Source organism: Ornithorhynchus anatinus, chromosome 1 (genome assembly GCF_004115215.2).
Source record: "Ornithorhynchus anatinus isolate Pmale09 chromosome 1, mOrnAna1.pri.v4, whole genome shotgun sequence".
NCBI classification, from domain to species: domain Eukaryota; kingdom Metazoa; phylum Chordata; class Mammalia; order Monotremata; family Ornithorhynchidae; genus Ornithorhynchus; species Ornithorhynchus anatinus.
In genome coordinates, this window is record NC_041728.1 from 160,980,573 (window position 1) to 161,007,346 (window position 26,774).

At 40.4% G+C, this 26,774-nt stretch overlaps 1 protein-coding gene across 3 annotated transcripts in view; it reads right to left on the reverse strand.

Moving 5' to 3' along the window:
* Positions 1-26,774, reverse strand: part of ZBBX (zinc finger B-box domain containing) — a 106,150-nt gene that overhangs the window by 34,765 nt on the left and 44,611 nt on the right. For all 3 annotated transcript variants that reach the window (XM_039913274.1, XM_029067858.2, XM_039913275.1), the window contains 6 exons: positions 18,709-18,864; positions 15,164-15,344; positions 13,470-13,590; positions 6,987-7,081; positions 6,543-6,643; positions 1,583-1,662 (listed from right to left, as the gene is read on the reverse strand). In XM_039913274.1, the coding sequence (XP_039769208.1) occupies positions 1,583-1,662; positions 6,543-6,643; positions 6,987-7,081; positions 13,470-13,590; positions 15,164-15,344; positions 18,709-18,864 (734 nt within the window). The remainder of the gene's footprint in view (positions 1-1,582; positions 1,663-6,542; positions 6,644-6,986; positions 7,082-13,469; positions 13,591-15,163; positions 15,345-18,708; positions 18,865-26,774) is intronic.

Below are 26,774 nucleotides of genomic sequence, written 5' to 3' on the forward strand. Positions count from 1 at the left end.
GTTTATTGTTGCATTGTACTCTCCAAGCACTTAATACAGTGCTCTGCACACAGTGAGGGCTCAATAAATGTGACTGGATGAATGAACTTAACTTTTCTGTGACTCAGTTCCCTCATCTGTAAAATGGGGATTAAATCTTACTCCTTCCTCCTTTGACTGTGAGTCCTGTTTGGGGGTTTCTTGTATCTACCCCAGGGCTTAGTACAGTGTTTGGCACATAGTAAGTGCCTAACAAGTATAATAATAATAATAATAGGAATCATAATAAATAATCCCAGCTCTGCCACTTGTCTGCTCTATGTTCTTGAGAAAATTACTTAACTTCTCTTGACCTCCATTTTTTTCAACACCTATTCTCTGCCTTACTGTGTGTCTCATTTGGTAAAGGGAAGTAGTCTGTGAAGCAGTGAGATGTAGTGGAAAGAGCATGGAGCCTGGGAGTCAGAGGACCTGAGCTCTAATGCTGGCTCTAATACTTGCATGCTGTGTGACCTTGGGAAAGTCACTTAACCTCTCTATAACTCAGAGTACAGATCCTGCATCTCCATTTTACAGATGAGGAAAATGAGGAGTAGAATAGTTAAATGACTTGCCCAAGATCACACAGAGGACAAATGATGGAACTGGGATTAGAACCCAGGCCCTTGAACTCCCAGGCCTGTGCTCTTTCCATCCAGCAATCCACTGACAACTCTGATCTTGAGCCTTTTTATCAAATTTTTTCTTACACTCCTCATCCTTCAAACTATCAATTTAGAAGCAGTGTAGCCTGTTGGAAAGACATCGGGCCTGGGAGTCAGAGGACTTTTGTTCTATTCTCATCTCTGCCATTTCTCTGCTGTGTGACCTTGGGGAAATCACTTAATGTCTCTGTGTCTCAGTTATTTTATCTGTAAAATAGGGATTAAGACAGAAGGGGCAGGAACTGTGCCCAACCCAAATTGCCTATATCTACCCCGGTGTGTAGTACAGTGCCTGGCACATAGTAAAAGACTAACAAATACCATTTTAAAAAAGGTATTGGTATGTATTAAGCACTTACTGTGCACACAGTACTATACTATAGAGTTGATAGACATAATTCCTGTCCTCAAGGAGTTTACAATCTGATTTAGCCTCCTCCCTCCCCTCGTTCTATCCTTTCTGTAGGACCAATCTTCCAGGACCAATATGTACCCTCCATAATGAGATATCACTATAAAACAAACTTAACATGAGTTTATAATAAGAAGAACAATAATAATAATTGTGGCATTTAAGCGCTTATTATGCACCAGGACCTGTACTAAGGCTACAGTGCATACTGACAAATTGGGTTGGACACAGTCTCTGCCCCACCTGTGGCTCACAATCTTAATCCCCATTTTACAGATGAGAAAACTGAGGCTCAGAGACATTAAGTGACTTGCCCAAGGTCACCCAGTAGACAAGTGGCAGAGATGAGATTAGAACAAAAGTCCTCTGACTCCCAGGCCCATGTTCTATATACTACACAAAGAAAGAGAAAAATTTTGTCAGCACTGATTTCTTGAAAAACAGCTGGCTAAATTCATCCTTGCAATTTAAGAGATTTGCTACTTACCTGCATTGGCTGTTGGACTCGGCTATTTCAACTCTGTAAGGCACGAAACTCTCCTCGCCTTTGAGTTCCTCTTCATAAGTCTCATTAATATGAAGACATATAATGTTAATACACTCAAAGTTCTTATTAGACAGAAGGCAATAAACCCAGGGAAGTATCTAAGGCCCACTATGTTTTGAACATGTAAACCAGTGTTTATTTTAAGGAAGCAGCACGGTCTATAGGGAAGAGTACGGATCAGTTGATTTGGGTTCTAATCCCAGTTCCACCAACTGTCTGCTGTCTAACCTTGGACAAGTCACTTAACTGCTCTGTGCCTCAGTTTCCTCATCTGTAAAATGGGGACTTAATTCTCCCTCCTAGTTAGACTATGAGCCCCATGTGGGACAGGTTGTGTCTGACCTGCTGAACTTGTATAAATGGTGGTATTTGTTAAGCGCTTACTATGTGCAAAGCACTGTTCTAAGCGCTGGGGGATACAAGGTGATCAGGTTGTCCCACGTGAGGCTCACAGTTTTAATCCCCATTTTACAGATGAGGAAACTGAGGCACAGAGAAGTTAAGTGACTTGTCCAAAGTCACACAGCTGACAAGTGGCAGAGCCAGGATTCTAACCCATGAACTCTGACTCCCAAGCCCAGGCTCTTTCCACTGTGCCACTCTGCTTAGAACAATGCTTGACACATAGTAAGCACTTAATAAATATTATAACTGTATGTTATTATTATGACGGGGAGTGTGGAGAAATACAGTACCATCACGTTTGAGGAACTTCCCTTTGGGAATGAGAACGTAGCTCCAAGACCTTTACAGGGCCACTCCTTATTCCTGTCACGTGTGGGGCTCCAGAAAACTAACCCATGTGGTTGGAAGTCTCTTAGCTGCCCCTGGCTAGAACCTACCCCGCTCAATTTTCCTACTTTCCTACTGAGAGCTCACCTCCTCCAAGAGGCCTTCCCAGACTAAGCCCCCCTTTCTCTCTGCTCCCTCTCCCCTCCCCTTTCCCCCCACCCTGTGCTCCTCCTCCTTCCCCCTTCCCTTCCCTCAGCACTGTGCTCATTTGTATATATTATTTATTACCCTATTCATTTTGTTAATGAGGTGTACATCCCCTTGTTTCTATTTATCTTGATGATGTTGTCTTGCCTTTGTTTTGTATTGTTTTGCTCTGCTGTCTGTCTCCCCCATTTAGACTGTGAGCCCTTCACTGGGCAGGGATTGTCTCTATCTGTTGCTGAATTGTACATTCCAAGTACTTAGTACAGTGCTCTGCACATAATAAGCGCTCAACAAATAGTATTGAATGAAGTAATGAACTTTCAGACCATCTAGCAGTAGCAGCCCCTGGAGAAGTGGCCAAAGTCAAGTGAGAGAAATAAAGGATTTATTAGAGTAGGAATCAAAGGGTAAACAGAGTCTAGGAAGAGTAAACTGTGATTGAGGAAGAGAAGTCATTAGGAAGACCAGTGCCTGACTAGGGAAGCCCAGATTCCCAAATACAACACTAAAGCTTAAAATAAAAATGTCCACCCACCTTGACACCAAAACCTGCGCCTGCATACTGACCATAACCATTGTAACTGCTGAACCCACAAAAAAGTCTGACCATTTATAGTTTTAGTGGGAGGAAGAAAGAAGAGAAGGAAGATTTTACAGAAAATAAGCTGTCTTTCCCAAAGTAATTTCAAAAGAAAAATGTGCATATTCCAGACATTTTTGTACAAGGTGCTGAGGCACTGAAGCCTCCCTCAAGGGTCAGGGTTCAGGTTTAATTTCACTTTTATACCCTTTCCCAGCACTTAGTATAGTGCTCTGCACAAAGTAAGTGCTTAAGTAAGTAAGTGCAAAGTAAGTGCTGGGCATGTCACTCCCCTTCTTAAACAACTCCAGTGGTTGCCTATCAACCTCCGCTCCAAACAAAAACTCCTCACTCTAGGCTTCAAGGCTCTCCATCACCTTGCCCCTTCCTACCTCTCCTCCCTTCTCTCTTTCTACCGCCCACCCCGCACGCTCCGCTCCTCTGCCGCCCACCTCCTCACCGTCCCTCGGTCTCGTCTATCCCGCCGTCGACCCCTGGGCCACGTCCTCCCGCAGTCCTGGAACACCCTCCCTCCTCACGTCTGCCAAACTGATTCTCTTCCCCTCTTCAAAACCCTACTTAAAACTCACCTCCTCCAAGAGCCCTTCCCAGATTGAGCTCCTCTTCTCCCTCTACTCCCTCTACCGCCCCCCTTCACCTCTCCGTAGCTTAACCCTCTTTTCCCCCAATTTCCCTCTGCTCCTCCCCCTCTCCCTTTCCATCCCCTCAGCACTGTACTCGTCCGCTCAACTGTATATATTTTCATTACCTTATTTATTTTGTTAATGAAATGTACATCGCCTTGATTCTATTTAGCTGCCTTTGTTTTTACGAGATGTTCTTCCCCTCGACTCTATTTATTGCCATTGTTCTTGTCTGTCTGTCTCCCCCGATTAGACTGTAAACCCATCAAACGGCAGAGACTGTCTCCATCTGTTGCCGACTTGTTCATTCCAAGCGCTTAGTACAGTGCTCTGCACATAGTAAGTGCTCAATAAATACTATTGAATGAATGAATGAAATAATAAATTCAAAGTGGCATGGCTTAGTAAATAGAGCACAGGCCGGGGAGACAGAAAGATCTGGGATCTAATCCTGGTTCCTGTGTGACTTGGACAAATCACTTCACTTCCTTGTGCCCCAGTTACCTCATCTGTAAAATGGGGATTAAGGCAGCGAGCACAAAGTGTGATATGGACTGTGTCCAATCTGATTGGCTTTTATCTACTCCTGTATTTATTTCAGTCCCTGGCACATAGTAAGTGTGTGAAAAATACCACCCAAACAAAAGAAACAAAGCAAATCAAAAAACATAAGTTCAATACCTTGTTCTCTCTCTTACTGAGACTGTGAGCCCCATCTTATATTTACTACTCCAGTAATTAGTGCAGTGCTTGACTCATAATAAGTATGTTGCTTATTACATGCAAATACCACAGTCGCTATTATTGGCTCAAAAATCAGCAAGCCAATATTCCAAAATTTTAGAGAATGATTTTCTTGGTTCAGGAAATCTGATTCTGGCAACTATGGAATGGATATGATGAATTTAGAAGGCAATTCTAGCCACGGGCTGCCCTCTGAGGAGGTTGGGGGAGGGTAGATTTAGACTGCAGGGGCCTCGGAAACAAATTTGTGGAGTAGATGTGAATTGGCTAGGCTCTGAGTCAGTCAGATTCAATAATCTCACAGTCCTAATCCACACCAGACTGGTCTAAATACCCAGATCTGACCCGGGGATGATGGGTAAACGTTCCTCAAACCCAGCAGCATTTGACCCTTAGGTTTTTAATTATTATGCTTTCTAAACATGCTTTTTTATCTTATTAGACATCTTATTCTCCCCCTTTCAAAGCTTTATTGAAGGCACATCTTCTCCAGGAGGCCTTCCCTGACTAAGCCTTCCTTTCCTCTTTTTCTGCTCCTGTTTACATCACTGAGTTGCTCCCTTTATTCACCCCCCTGCCCACAACTTCCCAGCCATATACTACTGATTTGCATATCTGTAATTTCCTCCTCTCTCGCCCCGCTCCGGTCTATTCTTCACTCCGCTGCCCGGCTCATCTTCCTGCAGAAACGATCTGGGCCTGTCACTCCCCTTCTTAAACAACTCCAGTGGTTGCCTATCGACCTCCGCTCCAAACAAAAACTCCTCACTCTAGGCTTCAAGGCTCTCCATCACCTTGCCCCTTCCTACCTCTCCTCCCTTCTCTCTTTCTACCGCCCACCCCGCACGCTCCGCTCCTCTGCCGCCCACCTCCTCGCCGTCCCTCGGTCTCGCCTATCCCGCCCGTCGACCCCTGGGTCACGTCCTCCCGCGGTCCCGGAACGCCCTCCCTCCTCACCTCCGCCAAACTGATTCTCTTTCCCTCTTCAAAACCTTACTTAAAAATCACCTCCTCCAAGAGGCGTTCCCAGACTGAGCTCCTCTTCCCCCTCTACTCCCTCTGCCATCCCCCCTTTACCTCTCCGCAGCTAAAGCCTCATTTTCCCCTTTTCCCTCTGCTCCTCCACCTCTCCCTTCCCATCCCCACAGCACTGTATCCGTCCGCTCAACTGTATATATTTTCGTTACCCTATTTATTTTGTTAATGAATTGTACATCGCCTTGATTCTATTTAGTTGCCATTGTTTTTACGAGATGTTCTTCCCCTTGACTCTGTTTATTGCCATTGTTCTTGTCTGTCCGTCTCCCCCGATTAGACTGTAAGCCCATCAAACGGCAGGGACTGTCTCTATCTGTTGCCGACTTGTTCATCCCAAGTGCTTAGTACAGTGCTCTGCACATAGTAAGCGCTCAATAAATACTATTGAATGAATAATTTATTTATTTTTGTATTTTTGTCTATGTCGCCCTCTAGATTGCGAACTAGGGAATATGTTCATTGTTATACTGCACTCTCCCAAGCACTTAGTACTGTGTTCTGCAGATCAAGAGCGCTCGAGAAATACAACTGACTGATAGTAATCATTTCATCTATAACGGAAATGACTTGCACAATGATATACACAGCGGAAGCACTGAAAGTGGTTAAAAAGTTACACATCCAAATAACTATGAAAACTCTTAACTTTGATTAAATGAATCCTTACCTAAGGAAAACCACTAGGTGTGAAAAATGGGAAGCCAAATAAGTACCTTAGTAGTAAGATCACCCTTTGCTTTTGAAAAATATCTGGAATACGCACAACCTTTTTTTTTTTTTTGCAAACTATAATGTTTAAGTCAATTAATTTGAATCTTTGTAATTTAGTGTTTTGAAAATATTAATTTTTGAAATTTATGCTTTATATATATGTGTGTACATATATATTATATAAATAGCTTTGGATAAACTATGATTTATAACTAAGTAATAATATTATTGATTGTGCACTTACATCATTTACTTCCACTATGTTTACACACGATTCTTCAAGTCTTTCTATATCAGTGTCTTCTCTTAAGGAGTTAGCAGTTTGATGAAATTGCATCTCTTCAGCTAGGAATTAAGATTAAAATATAGCCTAATTCTTCAAAGAACATGTTTTACCTCTTATTGTACTTTCTTCAAGAATAATACCAATCAACTGACAGGGTTCTCTTCTCATTTTAAAATGTAAAAACTATTAGTTTTTACAGTTGTGCAGTCTATTATTTTACACAAATTGGAATAAAAATTCAAACATACAATTATTTTAACTATCATCAGGTTTTCAATTATTCTCATAGAAACCTATTCCTGGAAAGATAAAAAGTGATCATCCAAAGGAATACAAAGGTTACTGGGAGAAACCTGAAATGAATTGATTCTGTTTGAATGAACTAATCAAAATCCAACTAACCTTTAATATTGTCTTTCCCATTTAGAATACAATCGGGTTCCTCGGGTGATGTTTGCGGTTGTCTGAATTTATTCGGGACATTTACTGGTGGACTACTATGTAGCAAAATGAAGAACGTATTAGATTCGGAGAATCAATACTATTCATAGTATACCATAATTCCATATAAAATCCTTAAAGCTCACCTATAATTTTGACTCGTGTTGTGAAACAAGTAGTGAGTCAACAGCAATTACACATAATGGCCATCACTGCACAGGAACAATCATTTTACTGTTAAGAATTCCATTTTTACTCAAATTTGCACAGACAAATGCGACCTTTAAGACCCAAGACATTGAAAGGCCTGCACTGGAGTAGTAGCAAAGGGATTTGCTGAGTGGCCACATAGTTTCGTCCATTTTACGAAGTGCTAGGAAAAGTATACAGAAGCCCAAGACAAATTCTCTTCCTAGAAAGAGCTATCAACACAAGATGAGAAATGGCATGGCTTAGTGGACAGAGTTAAGGCCTGGGAGTCAGGAGGTCATGGTTTTAATCACAGCTCCACTGCTTGACTGCTCTGTGACCTAAGGCAAGTCATTTCACTTCTCTGTGCCTCTGTTACCTCATCTGTAAAATGAGGATTGAGACTGTGAGCCCCACGAGAGACAGGGACTGTGTCCAACCCGATTTGCTTGTATCTTCCCCAGCAGTTAGTACAGTATTCATTCATTCAATAGTATTTATTCAGCACTTACTATGTGCAGAGCACTGTACTAATAAGCGCTTGGAATGTACAATTCGGCAACAGATAGAGACAATCCCTGCCCATTGACGGGCTTACAGTCTAATCGGGGGAGACAGACAAAAACAAGACAACTTAATCACAATAAATAGAAAAAGGGGATGTACACCTCATTAACAAAATAAATGGGGTAATAAAATAAATAGGGTAATAAAAATATAAAAATATGGAACGCTTCACAAATTTGGATGTCATCCTTGCTCAGGGCAGTACCTGACGTATGGTAAATGCTTAACAAATACCATTGTTATTATTATTAATAAACATGTTTACAAGCAATGGAATCAGAATAAATGAATGAAATGTTCTAATATGGAAACAAACCAAATTTTTTGGAACCGTTTCAGTTCCACGGTAAGCACAGTACCAAACCTTTGGGAGGGTACAATGGCATTAATAGACAGGATCTCCACCCCTGAAGAGCTTATAATGCCTCATGGGTCATATTGTCAGGCTTATCCAGAGAATATTATCAAGAATATCAAGAGAAGCAGCGTGGCTCAGTGGAAAGAGTCTGGGCTTTGGAGTCAGAGGTCATGGGTTCAAATCCCGGCTCGGCCACTTGTCAGCTGTGTGACTTTGGGCAAGTCACTTAACTTCTCTGTGCCTCAGTTACCTCATCTGTAAAATGGGGATTAAGACTGTGAGCCCCACGTGGGACAACCTGATTCCCCTGTGTCTAACCCAGCGCTTAGAACAGTGCTCGGCACATAGTAAGCGCTTAACAAATACCAACATTATTATTATTATTATTAAGAATGGCCCTGTTCTTCTGCACTAAGATCATCCTTCTAGACTTTCAACCCACTGTTGGGTAGGGATTGTCTCTATTTGTTGTCAAATTGTACTTTCCAAGGGCTTAGTACAGTGTTCTGCATACAGTAAGTGCTCAATAAATACAATTGGATGAATGAATGAATAAATCTTAGGTGGCTTACGGACAGTGGAGTAGGAGTGGTGGAGGGAGAAAGCCGTAGCTCGTGGTTACCCCGCTAGCAAAGGAGAAAATTGGGGGAGTTTGTTTTGTTTTAATGATATTTCTCAAGCACATACTGTGTCATGCATTATTCTAAGGTCTGGGGTAGGAACAAGTCATTCAGGCCATAAAGAGCCTCTGTTCCACATGGAGCTCAAAGTCAAATAGGAGGGAGAACATTATTGAATCCCCATTTTTCAGAAGTGAAAATTGAGGCACAGAAAGGTTAAGTGACTTTTCCAAGGTCACACAGCAGGCAAGGGGCAGAGTCGGAATTTGAACCTGGGTCCTATGGATCTCAGGCCTGTGCGGACTGGGAGTCAGAAGGTTATGGATTCTAATCCCAGCTCAGCCACTTGTCTATGTGATCTTGGGCAAGTCATTTTACTTCTCTGTATCTCAGTTGCCTTATCTGTAAAATGGGGATTGAGACTGTGAGCCCCACGTGGGAAAGGGATTGTGTCCAACCTGATTTACTTGTATCCATCCCAGAGCTCAGTACAGTGCCTGGCATCTTATAAGTGCTTAACAAATACCACAACTATTATTATTATTGTTTTTAATCCACTATGTCACAATGTTTCCCTGGATTTTGATGGGATTACCAGACACAGTGACTCTCTTACATGGAGCTCACAGTCTAATTGGAAAAGAGAACAGGTACTGAATTCCCTGTGAACACATGAGAAAATTGAGACAGAGAAAAGCTAAATGATTTCCCCATGTGACACAGCAGGCAACTGACAGGAATCATGATTAAAACCCAGGCAGGTCCCTTGACTCTTAGGCCCTGGTTCTATCCACTGGGCCAAGGCTTCTAAAAACTGAGAAGTAAATGCAAGTCAATTGAGTGCCACAGCGGAGAAGAAATTATTTACATATTTTGCTATAGTATTATATTATATTTGTATTTACTAATTTAACTAATACTCCAAGGTCTCAATGAAATGATGTGAATGCATGTTGAATGAGTGTCTTGCGGGCAGGAACCAAGTCTTCCACTTTCAGAAAATGTCTGCCATTTTCTTTTTACCACCTTAAGCACTTATAGGGCATGACATATCAAAGTCAGTCAATAAATATTTTTGATGCTGATTATCATGTAGAAAGAACATGTTGGGAATCTTAAAACATTTCTTCTCTTAAAGAAGCAGCATGACCTAGTGAATAGAATGGGCGTCTGGATAGAATGGGCATCTGGGAGTCAGAAGGATCTGAGATCTAATCCTGGCTCCTCCACTTGTCTGCTGGGTAACCTTGAGCTCTTCTCTGGTCTTCCCATCTGTAAAATGGGAATTAAGACCGTGAACCCCATGTGGGCCACTTACTCTGTCCAACCTGAGTAGCTTATATCTACCCAGCTCTTAGTACAGTGCCTGGTAAATAGTAAGAGTTTAACAACTACCATAAAGAAAAGAAGAAAAAAGGTATACAGAACTGGAAGAGATATAAAACCGCTCTAGACTGAAAGTTCGTGGTGGGCAGGGACTGTGTCTGTTATATTGTTGCATTGTACTCACCCAACCGCTTAGTATGGTCTTCTGTGCACGGGAAGTGCACAGTAAATACAATCAGTTGATTAAATCCTTGCCAACATCTCCAAGTAAGAACTACAGTAATAGTACTAGAAATAGTAGAAATCCTACAAATTTCTACTAGTTGCAATAGTAAAGGAATTGATCGAGCATTTACTTAATATAATGCACCATACTCCATGCTTGGGAAATTGAACAGAAGCATGAGACATGATCGCTGCCCATAACGAGTAAACTCTGTAACTGGGATGACACAAGCAACAGAATCAGAATAAATCAAAACTGTATCCTGAGGATGGGCATAAATTTATATGTAAATACAGGAGACGGCAAACATTCCCGTTGCTTGGGGTGGGGGAAATGTCCAAGGATGCAGTCTACAAGAGGAAAAATAAAAATCTGCCTCCATATGATGATGATGACAGTGTTTGTTAAGCACTTAACAAATACCATCATTATTATTATAATTATTATTACTGTCCTAAGCGCGAGGGTAGATGCAAGGTTATCAGGTTGTTCCACTTGGGACTCACAGTCTTAATCCCCATTTTACAGATATGGTAACTGAGGCAGAAAGAATTGAAGTGACTTGTCCAAAGTCACACATTTGGCAAGGGGCGGAGCCGTGATTACAACCCACGACCTCTGACTCCCAAGCCCTGGCCCTTGCCACTAAGCCATACTGCTTCTCTAATCAAAACATAATAATTCTTGAAGTCATTAGTGCCAAAAAGTATCACTGGCAAATCCCCTTTATGTTTCCTAACTAAAAAGCCATCTTTATGATAAATGTTGGGTCTTAAACTCAGCAACCGTCTGTTAGGTTTCTGCATGTAAATAAAGACTTGCAGTAAATAAAGTAAATAAAGTCAATTGACAGAAGTTATAGTTTTCTGACCTAAATTCCTGTAGGAAAAAAATGAAATAGTAAAATGCTAGGAGATTAAATTATAACCATGAAAACTAAATGTTAAGTAAAATTGATTTTAAGAAAGGCAATTTTTAGGGTGAACTTTTATTATTTTTCTTTAGTATAATAATAATAGTGATATTTGCTCAGTGCTTACTATGTGTCAAGCACTGTTCTAAGCACTGGGATGGATACAGGGTAATCAGTCTGTCCCACGTGGGGCTCACAGTCTTAATCGCCATTTTACGATGAGGGAATTGAGGCAAAGAGAAGTCAAGTGACTTGCCCTAAGTCATACAGCTGATAAGTGGGGTAGCCAGCATTAGAACCCATGGCCTCTGACTCTGAAGTCTGTGCTTTTTCCACTAAGCCATGCTGCGTCTCTGAAAATCAGACATCACAAATACAATAGATTTTAAAATTTAGGCCTTTTCTTATAAATGGGGCAATTTTATGGCTCTACACAAGTTTTTTAGTTCTGTACTAAATGAAACACCGATAATGCTCCGACTCATTCCACATGCAAACTGAGCCAGGACATCTTGCCTTTTCAGGGACAGGGACACTAAGTGTTATGGAGATGATCGTCAGTCCACTTTGCAGATTTTAGCGATGTTGTGGTGGTTGAACCAATGGGATCTGGTGATATGTGTGTTGAAGAGAGAGATGAGTTGAGGATAAGGCTAAAGTTCTGGGCTTGAGAGATAGGGACTATATAGGGCTTTCACGCTGTAAACACTCAGTAAATACAAGTGAATGAATGAATGAATGAATGAATGAATGAATGAATGAATCCTATATGGGGCTCACAGTCTAAGTGGGAAGGAGAGCAGACACTGAATCCTCTTCGAACAGAGGAGGAAACTGAGATATAGAGAAGTTAAATGATTTTCCTGATGTGTCAGAGCAGGTAATTGTCAGAGTCATGATTAAAAACGAGGCAGGTCCTGTGACTCCTCAGCCCTAGTTCTTTCCACTAAGCCAAAGCTGCTTCGCAAAACTGTGACAAGGAAATAAAAGCCAGCTAAGTGCCACGATGGTGAAGATAATATTTACATATTCTGCTATAGTATAAAAATTGACTAATTCAACTAATACTCCATAGCCTTAATGCAACGAAGTACTTACATGCCTAATGAGTGGTGTTGTCTACAGTGATGGGAAAGTCATGGGGAGGACAGGGGTTTGGGAGGGAGCATAAGGATTTTCGTTTGGAAACCTTCAAAACCAGAAATGTACTGAATTTTCTACAACCCCATCAAATAAAAAAAATGTCAGATCAAAAATATATCTGGTAGCATTTCAAAATTATGAAATCTGACATTTTCATTAAAATGAAAATACAATTAAAACCCTGGGCCGAATAGTGAAATTGCTTGAAGATTTTCCTACTAGGATGTGTCCATGTTTTTCTATGTATTTTCTTAGGTGAAAACATCAAGCAAAGACAGAGAAGCAACATGGCCTACCAGAAAGAGTCCTAGCCTGGTAATCAGAGGTCCAGGCTCTAATCCCCACTCTGCCACTTACCTATTGGGTGACCTTGGACATGTCGCTTCTCTGTGCCTCAGTCCCTCATCTGCAAAATGGGAATTCAGTGTTCTCCCTCCTATTTAGACTATGAACACCAGGTGGGACTTGATTATCTTGTATCTAACCTAGGGTTTAGTACATTGCTTGACACATATTAAATGCTTAACAATTATTATTATTCAGGTTTCCCGAAAACTTGACTAAATTGCAGCAACTATAATTACAGCAACTGTGGCTAAATGCTAATAAATTTATGAATGATCGTGACAACTTTTTAGTGTTAAAGTCTTCAAAATTGATGATAAAACATAGAACTTCACTTTTTCCATTTCAATTTCTAATACAATTTTAAAACTAAAATATAGAATAAATAATTAAATCTTAATATTGTGGCGACAATAGGGTATTGATTTTTTTTAAAAAACCTAAGTGTATAAACCCTCAGTAGGAAGAGAAATTCAAACTACTAGTGTCCACTAAGTCCTATAACATAGTAGCCCCTTCATTTTTCATATCAGAGTTATTTCTTTGAAGAAAAAAATTAGTGACTCATCCTATTCACAAACAAAATTAGAATTCTCATCAGAAAAATGAGTCTAATAGAATTGGAAGTATGATGTCATCTTGATTGAAAATTAGAATTCATTCATTATGAATCACATAGCAATCATTCCAAAAAGTCACTTCACAAAAGTGCAAAAAATCAATTTTTCAGTAACACATTTCGATATCCAGTAAATACCTTCTGTACTTCTTAAGCCATAATTTTTCCATGTAGGACAAACTGTTTCCTTGAAACTCAATTTCAAGTGGTTCTCTCAAAATTTTAAGATTTGTTTGTACCTCACATGCAGCCTTTGGATCTACAAAATAAAATAAAAATTGTATCCATCAGAATGTTTTTATTAATCACCAAACCTTCTAAATAGATGTAAATTGCCCAGGCCTACTCCTCAGAATCACAGAACTGTGTACTTGGCTGAACTCTCAGTTTGATACATAGGTTTGAACTATAAGGATCTTAGAGGATTCATATTGGATGAATATTTAATTGTAGGTTTTGAATCCAAATGAAAACTGAATTAACCAATTAACCAGGTTCAAACACTTCTGATTACAATATGCTATTTTCTTCAATTATCCCTTCAATTCATTTTTGACAATTTTCAAGGCTCACTCCTTCTAACAAATCAATTACTGTAAAGCAGAGAAAACAAACAGCAGCATATTGACCTGCCGATCCAAGGATTCTAAAGGGTCACATTATTAGATGCCCAAAGAGGAAATTCTCTACAACGTCACCCAGGAAAGATATCTGATTGCCTGATTACACATTTCCTTCCTATATTTACTTACTTTCACATTTTTGAAACGTTTGGGTTGATCAATTACCCACTAATGCATGGACTGGTCATCTATAGAAATGAAAAATGGGTTTAGATTCTCACATTACGTGTTCTCACACTGATCACTGCATAAATCACGACTTTTTCAGAAATATGTCTTCTGGGATCTCAGATGTATGCTCCTTTTACTCTAAAAGATTATTCTGAATCGTGAGGAAAAGCACTTTTTCAAAAAAACTGAAGGTATACATGGCATGAGATTCATCTTTTAATTGGCCATAGTGGTAATTGTAAGCAGAGGGAAATGGAGGTAGTCAAACTGACATCTCTTCTCCCCTTGAATCTTCGAGGACTATAACCCATCTCCCCAGGACCATAAGTAAGGAAGGGCCCCAAGTTGTTCCCTCCTGGAAGACAGACTATGTCAGCCACACTAGAGAATCCTTAAAGTAGTTTTGGTCACTGGTGTTGTCATTCAATTTGCTGCATTCCAAACCTTGTCATAGAGAAAACTGGTAAATCCTGTAGACTGTAAGTTACTTTGATAATATTAATAATAGTAATAATAATGGTATTTGTTAAGTGCTTACTATGTGCCAGACATTTTACTAAGCTCTGGCATGGTTACAAGCAAATTGGGTTGGAAAGAGTCCTTCTCCCATGTAAGGCTCACGGTCTTGCTCCTCATTTTAGAGATGAGGTAACTGAGGCCCAGAGATGTTAAGGATCATGTCTACCAATGCCATTGGAATGTACTTTGTCAAATGCTTAATACAGTTCTCAGCACACCAAAGGTGCTCGATAAATACAGCCGATTGACTGATAGACAAATAATGGCAACACCCAAGTAGCACAACACCAGATTCCGGTCCAGCATTGCTTGGGAGGAATATATTCAATCCTCCCAATCTGGGGTGAAGAATCTTCTCCCTCTACTTCACTGAGCCTAAAAGTCCCATGCTTCACCTTCCTGGAAGACCATAGAGCTCAATAATGATGGTAATAATGTGAGCATTTCATATTAGCTGAAAGTGATGTTAAGCAAAATAACTCCAGGTTTCTTTTAAATGTTAACAAAATAAAAATATACCTGCTTTAGCCTCTTGAGAGTAATTTTTCTCCCTCTCCTTCTGTCCATAATTTCCAGTTCTCCAGTGAGTTAAAATTTCCTGGAAAGACTTGGCAGATTCATCTTCATCAAATGAACCCTGAAGCAATAATCCTCCTTTCTGATTAGCAAACTCAGTCCTGCCTAGTGCCGGAGTATCTATCTAAATAAATATGAAACCAAATATTTAAAAATGCGTATATTACTTCTCAAACGGTGCTTGCTCTAAATTTTGGAATCCTTTTATATAGATTTTTTACGATAAAGCAATATAATCTATTTAGGAATATAAACTCCTGAACTCTGATTCAAATTGAGACTTAAATTCTAGCAGCTAATCCTCTGGGAAAGAACACGGATTTAGAAGTTAGAGAACATGAGTTCTAATCCCAGCTCCACCACTTTTCGGTTGTGTGAATTTGGGTAAATTGATTAACTTTTCTGTGTGTCAGTTTCCTCATCCTCTAGACTGTAAGCTCACTGTGAGTAGGGAATTGTCTATTTATTGTTCTAGTGTACTCTCCCAAGTGCTTAGTAATAATAATAATAATAACATTGGTATTTGTTAAGCGCTTACTATGTGCAGAGCACTGTTCTAAGCACTGAGGGAGATACAGGGTAATCAGGTTGTCCCACGTGAGGCTCACAGTATTCATCTCCATTTTACAGATGAGGTAACTGAGGCACAGAGAAGTTAAGTGACTTGCCCACAGTCACACAGCTGACAAGTGGCTGAGGCAGGATACGAACCCATGACCTCGGACTCCCAAGCCCATGCTCTTTCCACTAAGCCACGCTGCTTCTCTACCGTGCTCTACCCACAGAAAGTGCTCAATAAATACGATTGAATGAATGAATGAAATGAAATGGGATTAAATACTCCTTACTACTTAGGACTTCCATGTGAGAGAGGAATTGCATCAGACCTAATCAATTTGCAGCTATATCAGCACTTAGTAAAGTGCTTGGCATTCACCTAATTCCACAATTATTATTATGAATCACAACTCATTTTCTATCTACATATAACAGTGAAGAGCATCCTAAGAATGTTATCTATGTAATTCAGTTACTAGTATTCCAGGTATATTAACTAATTCTATTGTACCTTTTCTAGAGTTTCGTACAGTGCATTGAAAGAAGAAGAAAGAAGAAGAAGGAAGAAGAAGGGAGAAGGAAAAAGGAAGAAGAAAGAAGAAGAAAGAAGAAAGAAGAAGAAGAAAGAAGGAAGAAGAAAGAAGAAGAATTGTGGTGTTTGTACTAAGCACTGGGGGGATACAAGCAAATCAAAGTGGACACAGTCTCGGTCCCACATGGGACTCACGGTCTCAATCCCCATTTTCCAGATGAGATAACTGACTCTCAGACAAGTGACTTGTCCAAGGCCAAACAGCAGACAAGTGACAGAGATGGGTTTAGAACCCATGGCCTTCTGACTCCCAGTCCTGTGCTATCCACTACAAAATGCTACTTTGTTCTCCAGGGGCACCTGCAGATAAAAAAGTCAATTGCTGAAGGTTTCTGGGAGGAGGCGAGAGATCAGAATGGGGACAAAAGTCATCTGCACTGCTGGAGCTGTTCTAGCTGAGTTGACTGCTGTCCACCTTTAAGATGTTTAGATTGAAGCAGTATGGCCTAATCAAAAGAACATGGGCCTGGGAGTCAGAGGACATGAGTTCTAATCCCAGCTCTGCCACTTGCTTACTGTGTGACCCTGGGCAAATTACTTAACTTCTCTGAGCCTCAGTTTCCTCATCTGCAAAATGGGGTTTCAATACTCATTCTCCCTCCTACTTAGACTATGAGCTCCCTGTGGTATTGGATTATCTTGTATCTACCCCAGTGTTTAGTAAATGCTTGGCACATAGTAAGTGCTTAACAAATATCATGCTTACTATTATTGTTGTTATTATTATTATTAGGATGGTACCTTGGGAGACAAGTGAGTTTATACATTTCAACTTCTGGGAAACTCATTCATTAAACTGTATTTATTGGGTGCTTACTGTGTGTAGAGCACTGTACTAAGCACTTGGGAAAATACAGTACAACAATGAAGGGTTGTACTGTACTCTGACCACAACGAGCTCACAGTCTAGACTCGGGGAGACAGACATCAATACAAATAAATAAAATTGCAGATATGCATATAATTGATTCGGGGCTGGGAAGGAAGAAAGAGCAAAAGGATAAATAAAATTACAGATGTATACAAGAGTGCTGTGTGGTGGGGAGGGGGGAAGAGCAAAGGGAGCAAGTCAGAGTGATGCAGAAGGGAGTGGGAGATGAGGAAAAGTGGGGCTTAGTCTGGGAAGGCCTCTTGGCGGAGACGGGCCTTCAATAAAACTTTGAAGTGGGGGAGAATAGTTGTCTGTCTGATATGAGGAGGCAGGGCATTTCAGGCCAGAGGTAAGAGGTTAGAGAAGCAGCGTGGCTCAGTGGAAAGAGCACGGGCCCTGGAATCAGGACTCATAAGTTCGAATCCCAGCTCTGCCACTTGTCGGCTGTGTGACTGTGGGCAAGTCACTTAACTTCTCTGTGCCTCAGTTCCCTCATCTGTAAAATGGGGATTAAGACTGTGAGCCCCACGTGGGACAACCTGCTTCCCCTATGTCTACCCAGCGCTTAGAACAGTGCTCGGCACATAGTAAGCGCTTAACAAATACCAACATTATTAGGTAAGACGTGGGCTAGGGTTCGGAGGCAAGACAGGTGAGCTTGAGGCAGATTGAGAAGGTTAGCACTAGAGGGGCAAAGTATAATGGCTGGGTTGTAGAAGGGGAAAAGCGAGGTGAGGTAAGAGGGGGCAAGGTGATGGACTGCTTTAAAGCCAATGGTGAGGAGTTTTTCTTTGATACAGATGTGGATGGGCAACCACTGGAATTTTTTGAGGAGTGGGGTGACATGTCCAGGATGCTTTTTGTAGAAAACCCATTAAGCACTTAACCATATAACTAATTTACAAAATAATAATAATAACAGATTATTATCATTATTATTGCATTTGTTAAGTACTTACTATGTGCCAGGCAATGTCTTAAGTGCTGGGTTAGATACAAGCAAAATGGGTTGGACAGAGTCCATGTCCCACACAGGGCTCACAATATTAATCCCCATTTTACGATGAGGGAACTGAGGTACAGAAAAGCAAATGACTTGCCCAAGGTCAAGTCCTCACAGCAGTCATGAAGCAGATCCAAGATTAGAACCCAGGTCCCATGCCTGTGTTCTATCCACCTCACTCTGGTGGAGGCATGAATCATTTATGCAGTATGTATATTGATATTTGGCCAGATAATATAGATAGGTTACATCCTAAATAACTACTGTGATTCTATTAAGCAGATAGCACTAAAATTACTTTTTTAATGGAAAAATAATTTTTGATAATGCATTACTGTCAGAAAAATCCCTATAGTATTTGAGTGTAATAACCACATAAGTAATCACTCGGAATTAGATAAGTATAAATTTTAGTTCAGTGCTCCTTTATATTAAAGAGACCTTATTTGTATTTCTCACTTTACCTGAGAGCTGTTTGTTTGCAAAAGAGTTTGTGATGGCAACTGAGTATTACTAATATCTTTCCTCAGATCATGCTTCACCTTAGATGCATCAGAATTAACATCCTTCAGGAACTGATGTTCAACATCCAATTTACTGAATGGCACATGAGATTTTGTCTACAAATAAAATGGAGGAAAAATGGACAGCCATTATAAGCATATGATTACTGAACCATCTCTCAAAGTATCTTACTGTCTACAATTTATGAGAACACAAGAATCCATTTAGTATACAGAAACATTTTAGTTAATGAAATAGATATCACACAGTAATCAGAAAAGGCATTACCAGAGCTAGAAATAAAATAGGAGGAAAGGGATCGGTTTGACAAAAAAAAGGGTATTCTGGATGAAAATAACATTTTAAACATTATAAACTAACAAAAATAAGTCTTCAGAGAGAGCGAAATAGTGTGTACAAGGGAATATCTAGTAAAAAATAAAATTAAACTAATGGTACTTGTTAAATGCATAGTATGTGCCAACCACTCTTCTAAGCACTCCAACCTGGTTAACTTGTATCTACCCCAGTGCTTAGAAGAGTGCTTGGCACATAAAGAGTAGTGGAGCTGGGTTTAGAATCCAGGTCCTTCTGACTACCAGGCCAGGGCTCTATTCCCTAAGCCATGCTGCATGTCAGTGGAAATCAAAGGCTAAAAGAATCAGAGGAGTGCTATATTTCTTATGACCTCAGGAGTCAGATTCGTGTATTTCTTTTTTAAGGTAATGTAAGAATGAAAGACATCTTCTGAAAAAGAGTTCAGCCGGCACAGCTGGCAACATTTGGTCCTGAAAGAACAGCGGCTTGCAGTTCACAATCCTCTCTCCACGTTCACACCCCTTACCCTCTACCATTGCTTAGGGTCTACAGACTCAGCCCAGCCTAGACAGATCTCGCCACGTGGAAGAAACTAAAACTTCAATTAAAAAATGCCCTGGGGACTCCTTCATAATAAAGTTGACCATTCTTCATGGATAGGGAAAAATAATAATAATGAAAATAATAATATTTAGCACATACTATATGCCAAACAGTGTTAAACGCTGAGATTGATTAAAAAAAAATCAGAGTGGCCACAGTCCTTGCCAAACATGGGGGTCATAGTCTGACAGAGGGGAAAACAGTTATTTAATTCCCATTTTACAGATGAGGAAAATTGAGGTCCAAAGAAATTAAGTGATTTACCCAACATCACAGAACAAGCAAGGGGATTTCTCATTCCCCAGGGCAAGGTGCTTCACATTAGACCATGTTGCTCCTTTTCAGTCGTGAATTAATCTTTAATTATTGTATTCATCTATTGTAGTTGTAATTATAGTAATTTAGAATAAAGTGTCTGTCCTTTGCATAAAAAGGGTTGTTACTCCAACAGGGGAGATAAGCATAAGAATATTTACAACTCAAATGGTCAAAATGAATATATGGAGGATATATATAGGTATATGCATACCTATAAATCTGTAAATATGAGTGTATATATGTCACCATTGCCAAAGACACACACTTCCTCAAAACAGCAATAAAGAGCAAAACTCCCTGTCCATGACAAGCTCAAAGTCTGGAGCAGGGGCAGACAGACATCAAAACAAATAAATAAAATTATAGATATGTACATAAGTGCTTTGAGGATGGGAGGGGGGAAGAACAAAGGGAGCAAATCGGGGCAATGCAGAACCGAGTGGGAGACGAGGAAAAGTATGGCTTAGTCTGGGAGAGCCTCTTGGAGGAGATGTGCCTTCAATAAGTCCTTGAAGAGAGGGAGAGTGACTGTCAGATTAGAGGAGGGAGGACTTTGTACGCAAGAGTCAGGATGTGGGCCAGGGGTCGGCAGCAAGACAGGAGAGATGGAGGCACAGTGAGAAGGTTAGCACTAGAGGGGCAAAGTATGCAGGGTGGGATGTAGAAGGAGAGAAGTGACGTGAGGTAAAAGAGGCAAAGTGATGGAGTGTTTTAAAGCCAATGGAGAGGAGTTTTTGTTTGATATGGAGGTGGATGGGCAGTGGAGTTTTTTGAGGAGCAGGGTGACTTGTCCAGCATGTTTTTGTAGAAAAACGATCCAGGCAGCAGAGTAAAATATGGATGGGGTGGGGAGAGACAGGAGGCTGGGAGGTCAGCAGGAAGGCTGATGCAGTAATCCAGGAGAGATACTATGAGTAACTGTATTAACATAGTAGCAGTATGGATGGAGAGGAAAGGGCAGATTTTAGTGATTTTGTGAAGGTGGGACCAACAGGATTTGGTGACAGATTTAATTTGTGGGCTAAATGAGAAAGAGGAGTCAAGGATAACACCATGGTTACGGGTTTGTGAGAGAAGAAGGATGGTGGCACCATCTAAAGTGATGGGAAAGTCAGGGGAAGGACAGGGTTTGGGTGGGAAGATAAGGAGCTCTATTTTGGACATGTCAAGTGAGAAGGATATCTGAGTAGAGATGTCCTGAAGGCAGGAGGGGAAAATTAAAGACCCATGCAGAACAGGAACTGTGTGCCATCTGATTATTTTGTATCTTGAATCTAATCTAGTGTTTACCATACAGCTCTAATAATAATAATATTATGTTTTTATTACATGTTTACCATGTGCCAAGAACTGAATTAAATGCTGGGGCAGATACAGTGCAATCAGATCAGACACTAGGTTCACATTCTAAAAGGGAGGGTGACAGGTAATTAGTCTCCATTTTACAGATTAGGGTACTGAGGCATAGAGAAATTAAGTGACTTGTTCAAGGGGCTAGGATTAAAACCCAGGTCTTCTGACTCCCAGAGGAGCAGGTGGTTGTAGTGGATAGAGCACAGATCTGGGAAACTGAAGACCTGGGTCTTTATCCCAGCTCCACTCTTTATCAATCAATCAATAATATCAATCAACAATATTGTAACTGTGAGACAGGAAAGAGGTGGTGCTATCTACAGTGATGGGAAAATCATGTGACCTTGCGCAAGTCATTTAAATTCTCTGCTTCAGTTCCCTCCTCTATAAAATGGGGATTCTAATACCTGTAATCCTTCCTACCTAGACTGCAACCTCCAAGTGTGACAGGCACTGTTTCTTGCCTGATTAACCTCTATCCACAGCAGATCTTAGAAGAGGGTTTGACACATAATATGCACTTATTAAATACCACAATTATCACTATTGCTAAAAGAAGGCTGTGCTAAGCACTTGGTTAGATACAAGACACATTATAGCAGGCGTCCTTCATTTTCTGGGTCCTACCCTGAAACATCATTCATCATTTACAGCCTAGTAAATTTGCTATGGTGCCAAATGGGAGAAAACCTTTCCAGCAAATTCTTTGTTTTTTGACATAAGAAAGATAAAGTGGGGTGGAATAATTATGTTAGGCACGAAAACATTCCTGAAAGAAAACATTTAAGAATCATACCTTCAAGGTCCAGATCTAGGTTTATGGATTCATCTATCATTTTTCTTATTTTCATCTATTTAACTAAATTAAATAAGATATGCTATGGAGATTTTTCCAGTTATGACCTTTTGTAAATAATAATAATAATAATTATGGCATTTGTTAAGCATTTACTATGTGCCAGACACTGTATTAAGCACTGGTGTGGATTCAAGCAAATGACACAGGACACAGCCCTTGTCCCACAAAGGACTCACAGACTTAATCTTCATTTTACAGATGAAACAACTGGGGCAGAGAGAAATGAAGTGATTTGCCCAAGGCCATACAGCAGACAAGTGGCATAACCAGGATTAGAACCCATGACCTTCTGACTCCCAGCCGTGCTCTATCGATTCAAAACAGTCTGATTTTAGACCAAGGCAGGGAACACTGAATTGTTTCTGACTAAATTCATAAGTTATCTATGAATTAATGAAAAATAAGTTCTAAGAATACACATTACTCTTGGTTTCTGAACTTTCAGTATCTGCCTGAAATTTTCACCACAATGAGTACTTTAAAGAACTATACTCATTTATGTGGTCTCTAATTTAAAAGTAAATGAAAATGAAATGAATATCATAATTTTTCTTTCTCCTACCTATACCTGTACACTGCAAATCTGATAGTGATTCAACACCATAATTTCTTGCTTTGAGATATTTTTCTCAGATCTCAGCAAACAATGAATACTACACTCTTTTCAAGAGTTGTAAAGCATTACTGGTTTAGCAAATCTTGAATTAAAGCCTACATGGTTCCCTTGAGGGGGACAAAGAGAAAGAACTAAAGTTAATCAGCAGAGAAGTAAGGAAAAGAACAAACAAAAAAGTTAGACCTACTTATCAGGTACATTTAAGGAAGAAATTAAAGAAGAATTATCTGCTCTTTTCATAACTATATACACTTTTCCCACAACCTCAAGATCTTGCAGATGTAATTAATGTAAGTTTTGAACTACAGAATTCAAGCCCTGGTATTTGAACTGATGTGCATGAAAATTGTAAATTTTTCTTTCCCTACAAAAGAGTAATCAGAAATAGTATTTATGGGATGCTTACTCTGAACAGGGCATTGCCCTAAACATTTAAAGTACCATACAATTGATAGACAAAATACCTGCCCTCTAGGGATAAGCAGTATATTCATTTATTCTTTCAACCATATTTATTGAGCCATCACTGTGCACAGACCACTATACTAAGGACTTGGGAGAGTACAATATAACAATAAACAGACACATTCCCTGCCCAAAGTGAGCTTACAGTCTAGAGAGGGAGACAGACATTAATATACATAAATAAATTACAGTTATGTATCTAAGTGCTGTGGGGCTGGAAGGAGGGTTAATAAATGGAGAAAGTCAGGGCAAAGCATAAGGGAGTGGGAGAAGAGGAAAGGAGGGTTTAGTCAAGGAAGGCCTCTTGGAGGAGATGTGTCTTCAATAAGGCTTTGAAGATGGTGAGTTTAATTGTCTCTCACATTTGAGGAGGGAGGGTGTTCCAAACCAGAGGCAGGATATGGGTGAGGGGTCAGCAGTGAGATGGATGAGATCGAGGTACAGTGAGTAGGTTGGCATTAGAGGAGCAAAGTGTGTGGGCTGGGTTGTAGTAGGAGAATAGAGAGACGAGGTAGGAAGGGGCAAGGTGATGGACTGTTTTAAAATCAATGGTGGGGGTTTGGTTTGTTTTGTTTTTAATGCAGAGGTGGATGGGCAGCCACTTGAGTTTCTTGAGGAGTGATGAATCGTGTCTTGAACATTTTTGTAGAAAAATGATCCGGGCAGTTTAGCAAAGTATGGACTGAAGTGGGGAAGCTGGGAAGTCAACAAGGAGGGTGATTGGATTAATGTTGTAGCACTTTGGATGGAGAGGAAAGTGTGGATTTTAGAGATGTAGCTGGGGAGTCAGACCCTAAAATAAATTACAAGTTGCAGGCAGAAACAGAGTTTAAAGACGAGTTATCGGAGGGGGAGAGGTTTGAAATCAAGTGGTGAAGGCCTCAAGGAGGAGCTTTGATTTTACAAGAGCTTCAATTCATTCCATCATATTTATTGAGCACTTACTGTGTGCAGAGTACTGAACTAAGTGCTTAGAAAGTACAATTTGGCCACAAATAGAGACAATCCCTACCTAACAATGGGCTCACAGTCTAGGAGGGCATTCTATGCAGAAGGGAAAGTGTGAGCAAGAAGTTGGCTACCACAGAGATGAGAACAAAGAACATGTTCATGAAAATTGGGGTGTAAACAGAGAGGAATAAGACTAAATAATGCAATAGAAGCAGTTTGCTTAATGGATAGAGCACTGCCTGGAAGTCAGAAGGATTTGGGTTCTAATCCCCTCTCTGCCTCTTGCCTGCTGGGTATCCTTGGGCAAGTCACTTAACTTTTCTTTGCCTCAGTCACCTCAACTGTAAAGTGGTGATTAAGACTGTGGGATGTGGATTGTGTCCAACCTTATTATCTGGTACCTACCTCAGTGCTTAGAATAGTGCCTGGCACATAGTAAAGACTTAACAAATGCCAGTAAAAAATATAAATAGATACTAGCAAGGGACCTGACTCAGTGCCATGAAGCCAATAATCACGGGATCAGCATGATGCAGTGAGGAATGGACAAACTACTGGGGCATTTTGAGGAATGTACCTTATTTTGAGGAATTTGACCATATTATTTAAATTTACCTTTAAAACCATTTTATAACCACATAAAACCATACACACATTTGGGAAGTGTTATTTCTACTGGCCAGAAAGCCAATAAAATTATCTTAATTAGTCCTCAAATAATAAAAGTCAAAAGAGTAACAGAAGCATACAGTGGGACCTCACTCACACATAGAGTAGGGAGAGTCAAGAAAAAAAACTGACTACATTTTGACTGAGGCAACATAATATCAAAGTTCTCTTTCATACTTAAATTGGACAGCCAGTTATAGGTTTCTTGGGTGTCTTATGTCTTCTGCCTCAATCAATCGTATTTATTGATACAATTACAACATAATAACACAACAGACACAGTCCCTTCCCACAATGAGCTAACAGTCTAGAGGGGCTTCAACTACCCTCTATTTATTGTGGTGATTTTATATCAATATGCAGACTGATATAAATGGATGATGGCTATGTAAAAAGGGCTGTGGGGCAGGGTGACAGAAGGGAGTGGGAAAAGAGGAAATGAAGTCTTAGTTGGGGAAGGCCCCTTATTCATTCAAACATTTATTAATAATGATAGCATTTGTTAGCACTTAATTGAGCACTTATTGTGTGCAAAGCACTGTACTAAGCACTTGGGAGAGTTCAACAAGACACTGACTCATTCCTCCCCAAAACATACTCACAGTCTAGAAGGGGAGATAAATTTCAGATATATATATACACATAGATATATAATAATAATAATTGTGGTATTGGTTAAGCACTATGTGCCAAGCACTGGGGTAGATTCAGTGTAATCAGGTTTTCCCATGTCGGGTTCACAGTCTTAATCCCCATGTTACAGATGAGGTAATTGAGGACCAGAGAAGTTAAGTGATCTGCCCAAAGTCACACAGCTGACAAGTGGCAGAGGCGGTGCTGTGGGATGGGAGGAAGATTGAATGAAGGAGCAAGTAAGAGTGGTGCCGCAGTGGGTGGGAGATTAGGGGAGGAGGGCCTTGTCAGGGAAGGCTTCTTTCACGAGAAGTGCCTTCAATAAGGCTTTGAAGGTGGGGAGAGTAATTGTCTTTTGAATATGAAATGGGAGCATGTTACAGGGCAGAGGCAGGAAGTGGGCAGGAGGTGGGCAATGAGACACACAAGATCGAGATAGAGTGACTAGATTGTCATTAGAGGAGCCAATTTGTACTTTCCAAGTGCTTTTGTACTTTCCAAGGGCTTAGTACAGTAATCTGCACACAGTAAGCACTCAATAAATGCAAATGAATGCATATATGAATTAATTTCTCTCTGATAAGGAGGTGGATGGGCAACCACTGGCAGTTCTTGAGGACTGGGGAAACATGGCCTAAACGTTTTTGTGGCCTGAACGTTTTTGTAAAAAAATGATCTGGGCAGCAGAGTGAAGTATGGTCTGGAATGTGGAGAAACAGGAGGGAGGAAGGTCAGCAAGAAGGCTGATACAGTAAATAAGGCAGGATAGGGTAAGTTTTTGGATTTACATGGTAGCAGTTTGGAGGGCGAGGAAATGACAGATTTTATTGAAGATGTTGAAGGTTGAACCGACAGGACTTGAATTGAATATGTGGGTCGAATGAGAGAGAGGCGACAAAGACAAGGTCAAGGTTATAGGCTTGTGAGATTTGAAGGATGGTGGTGCTTTCTACCATGATGGGAAAGTCATGGGGATGACAGGATTTGTGTTGGAAGGTAAGGAGTTCTTTTTTGGACATGTTAAGTTTGAGGTGACAGCAGGACATCCAAGTCGAGATGTCTTGAAGGCCAGAGGAAATACGAGACTGCAGTGAGGGAGGGAGATCAGGGCTGGAGACATGGATTTGGGAAGAATCTGCTTAGGGGTGGTATTTGAAGCCCCTCTAGACTGTTAGCTCATTGTGGGAAGGGAATTTGTCTGTTGTGTTATGTTGTACTCTCCCAAGTACTTAATAAAGTGC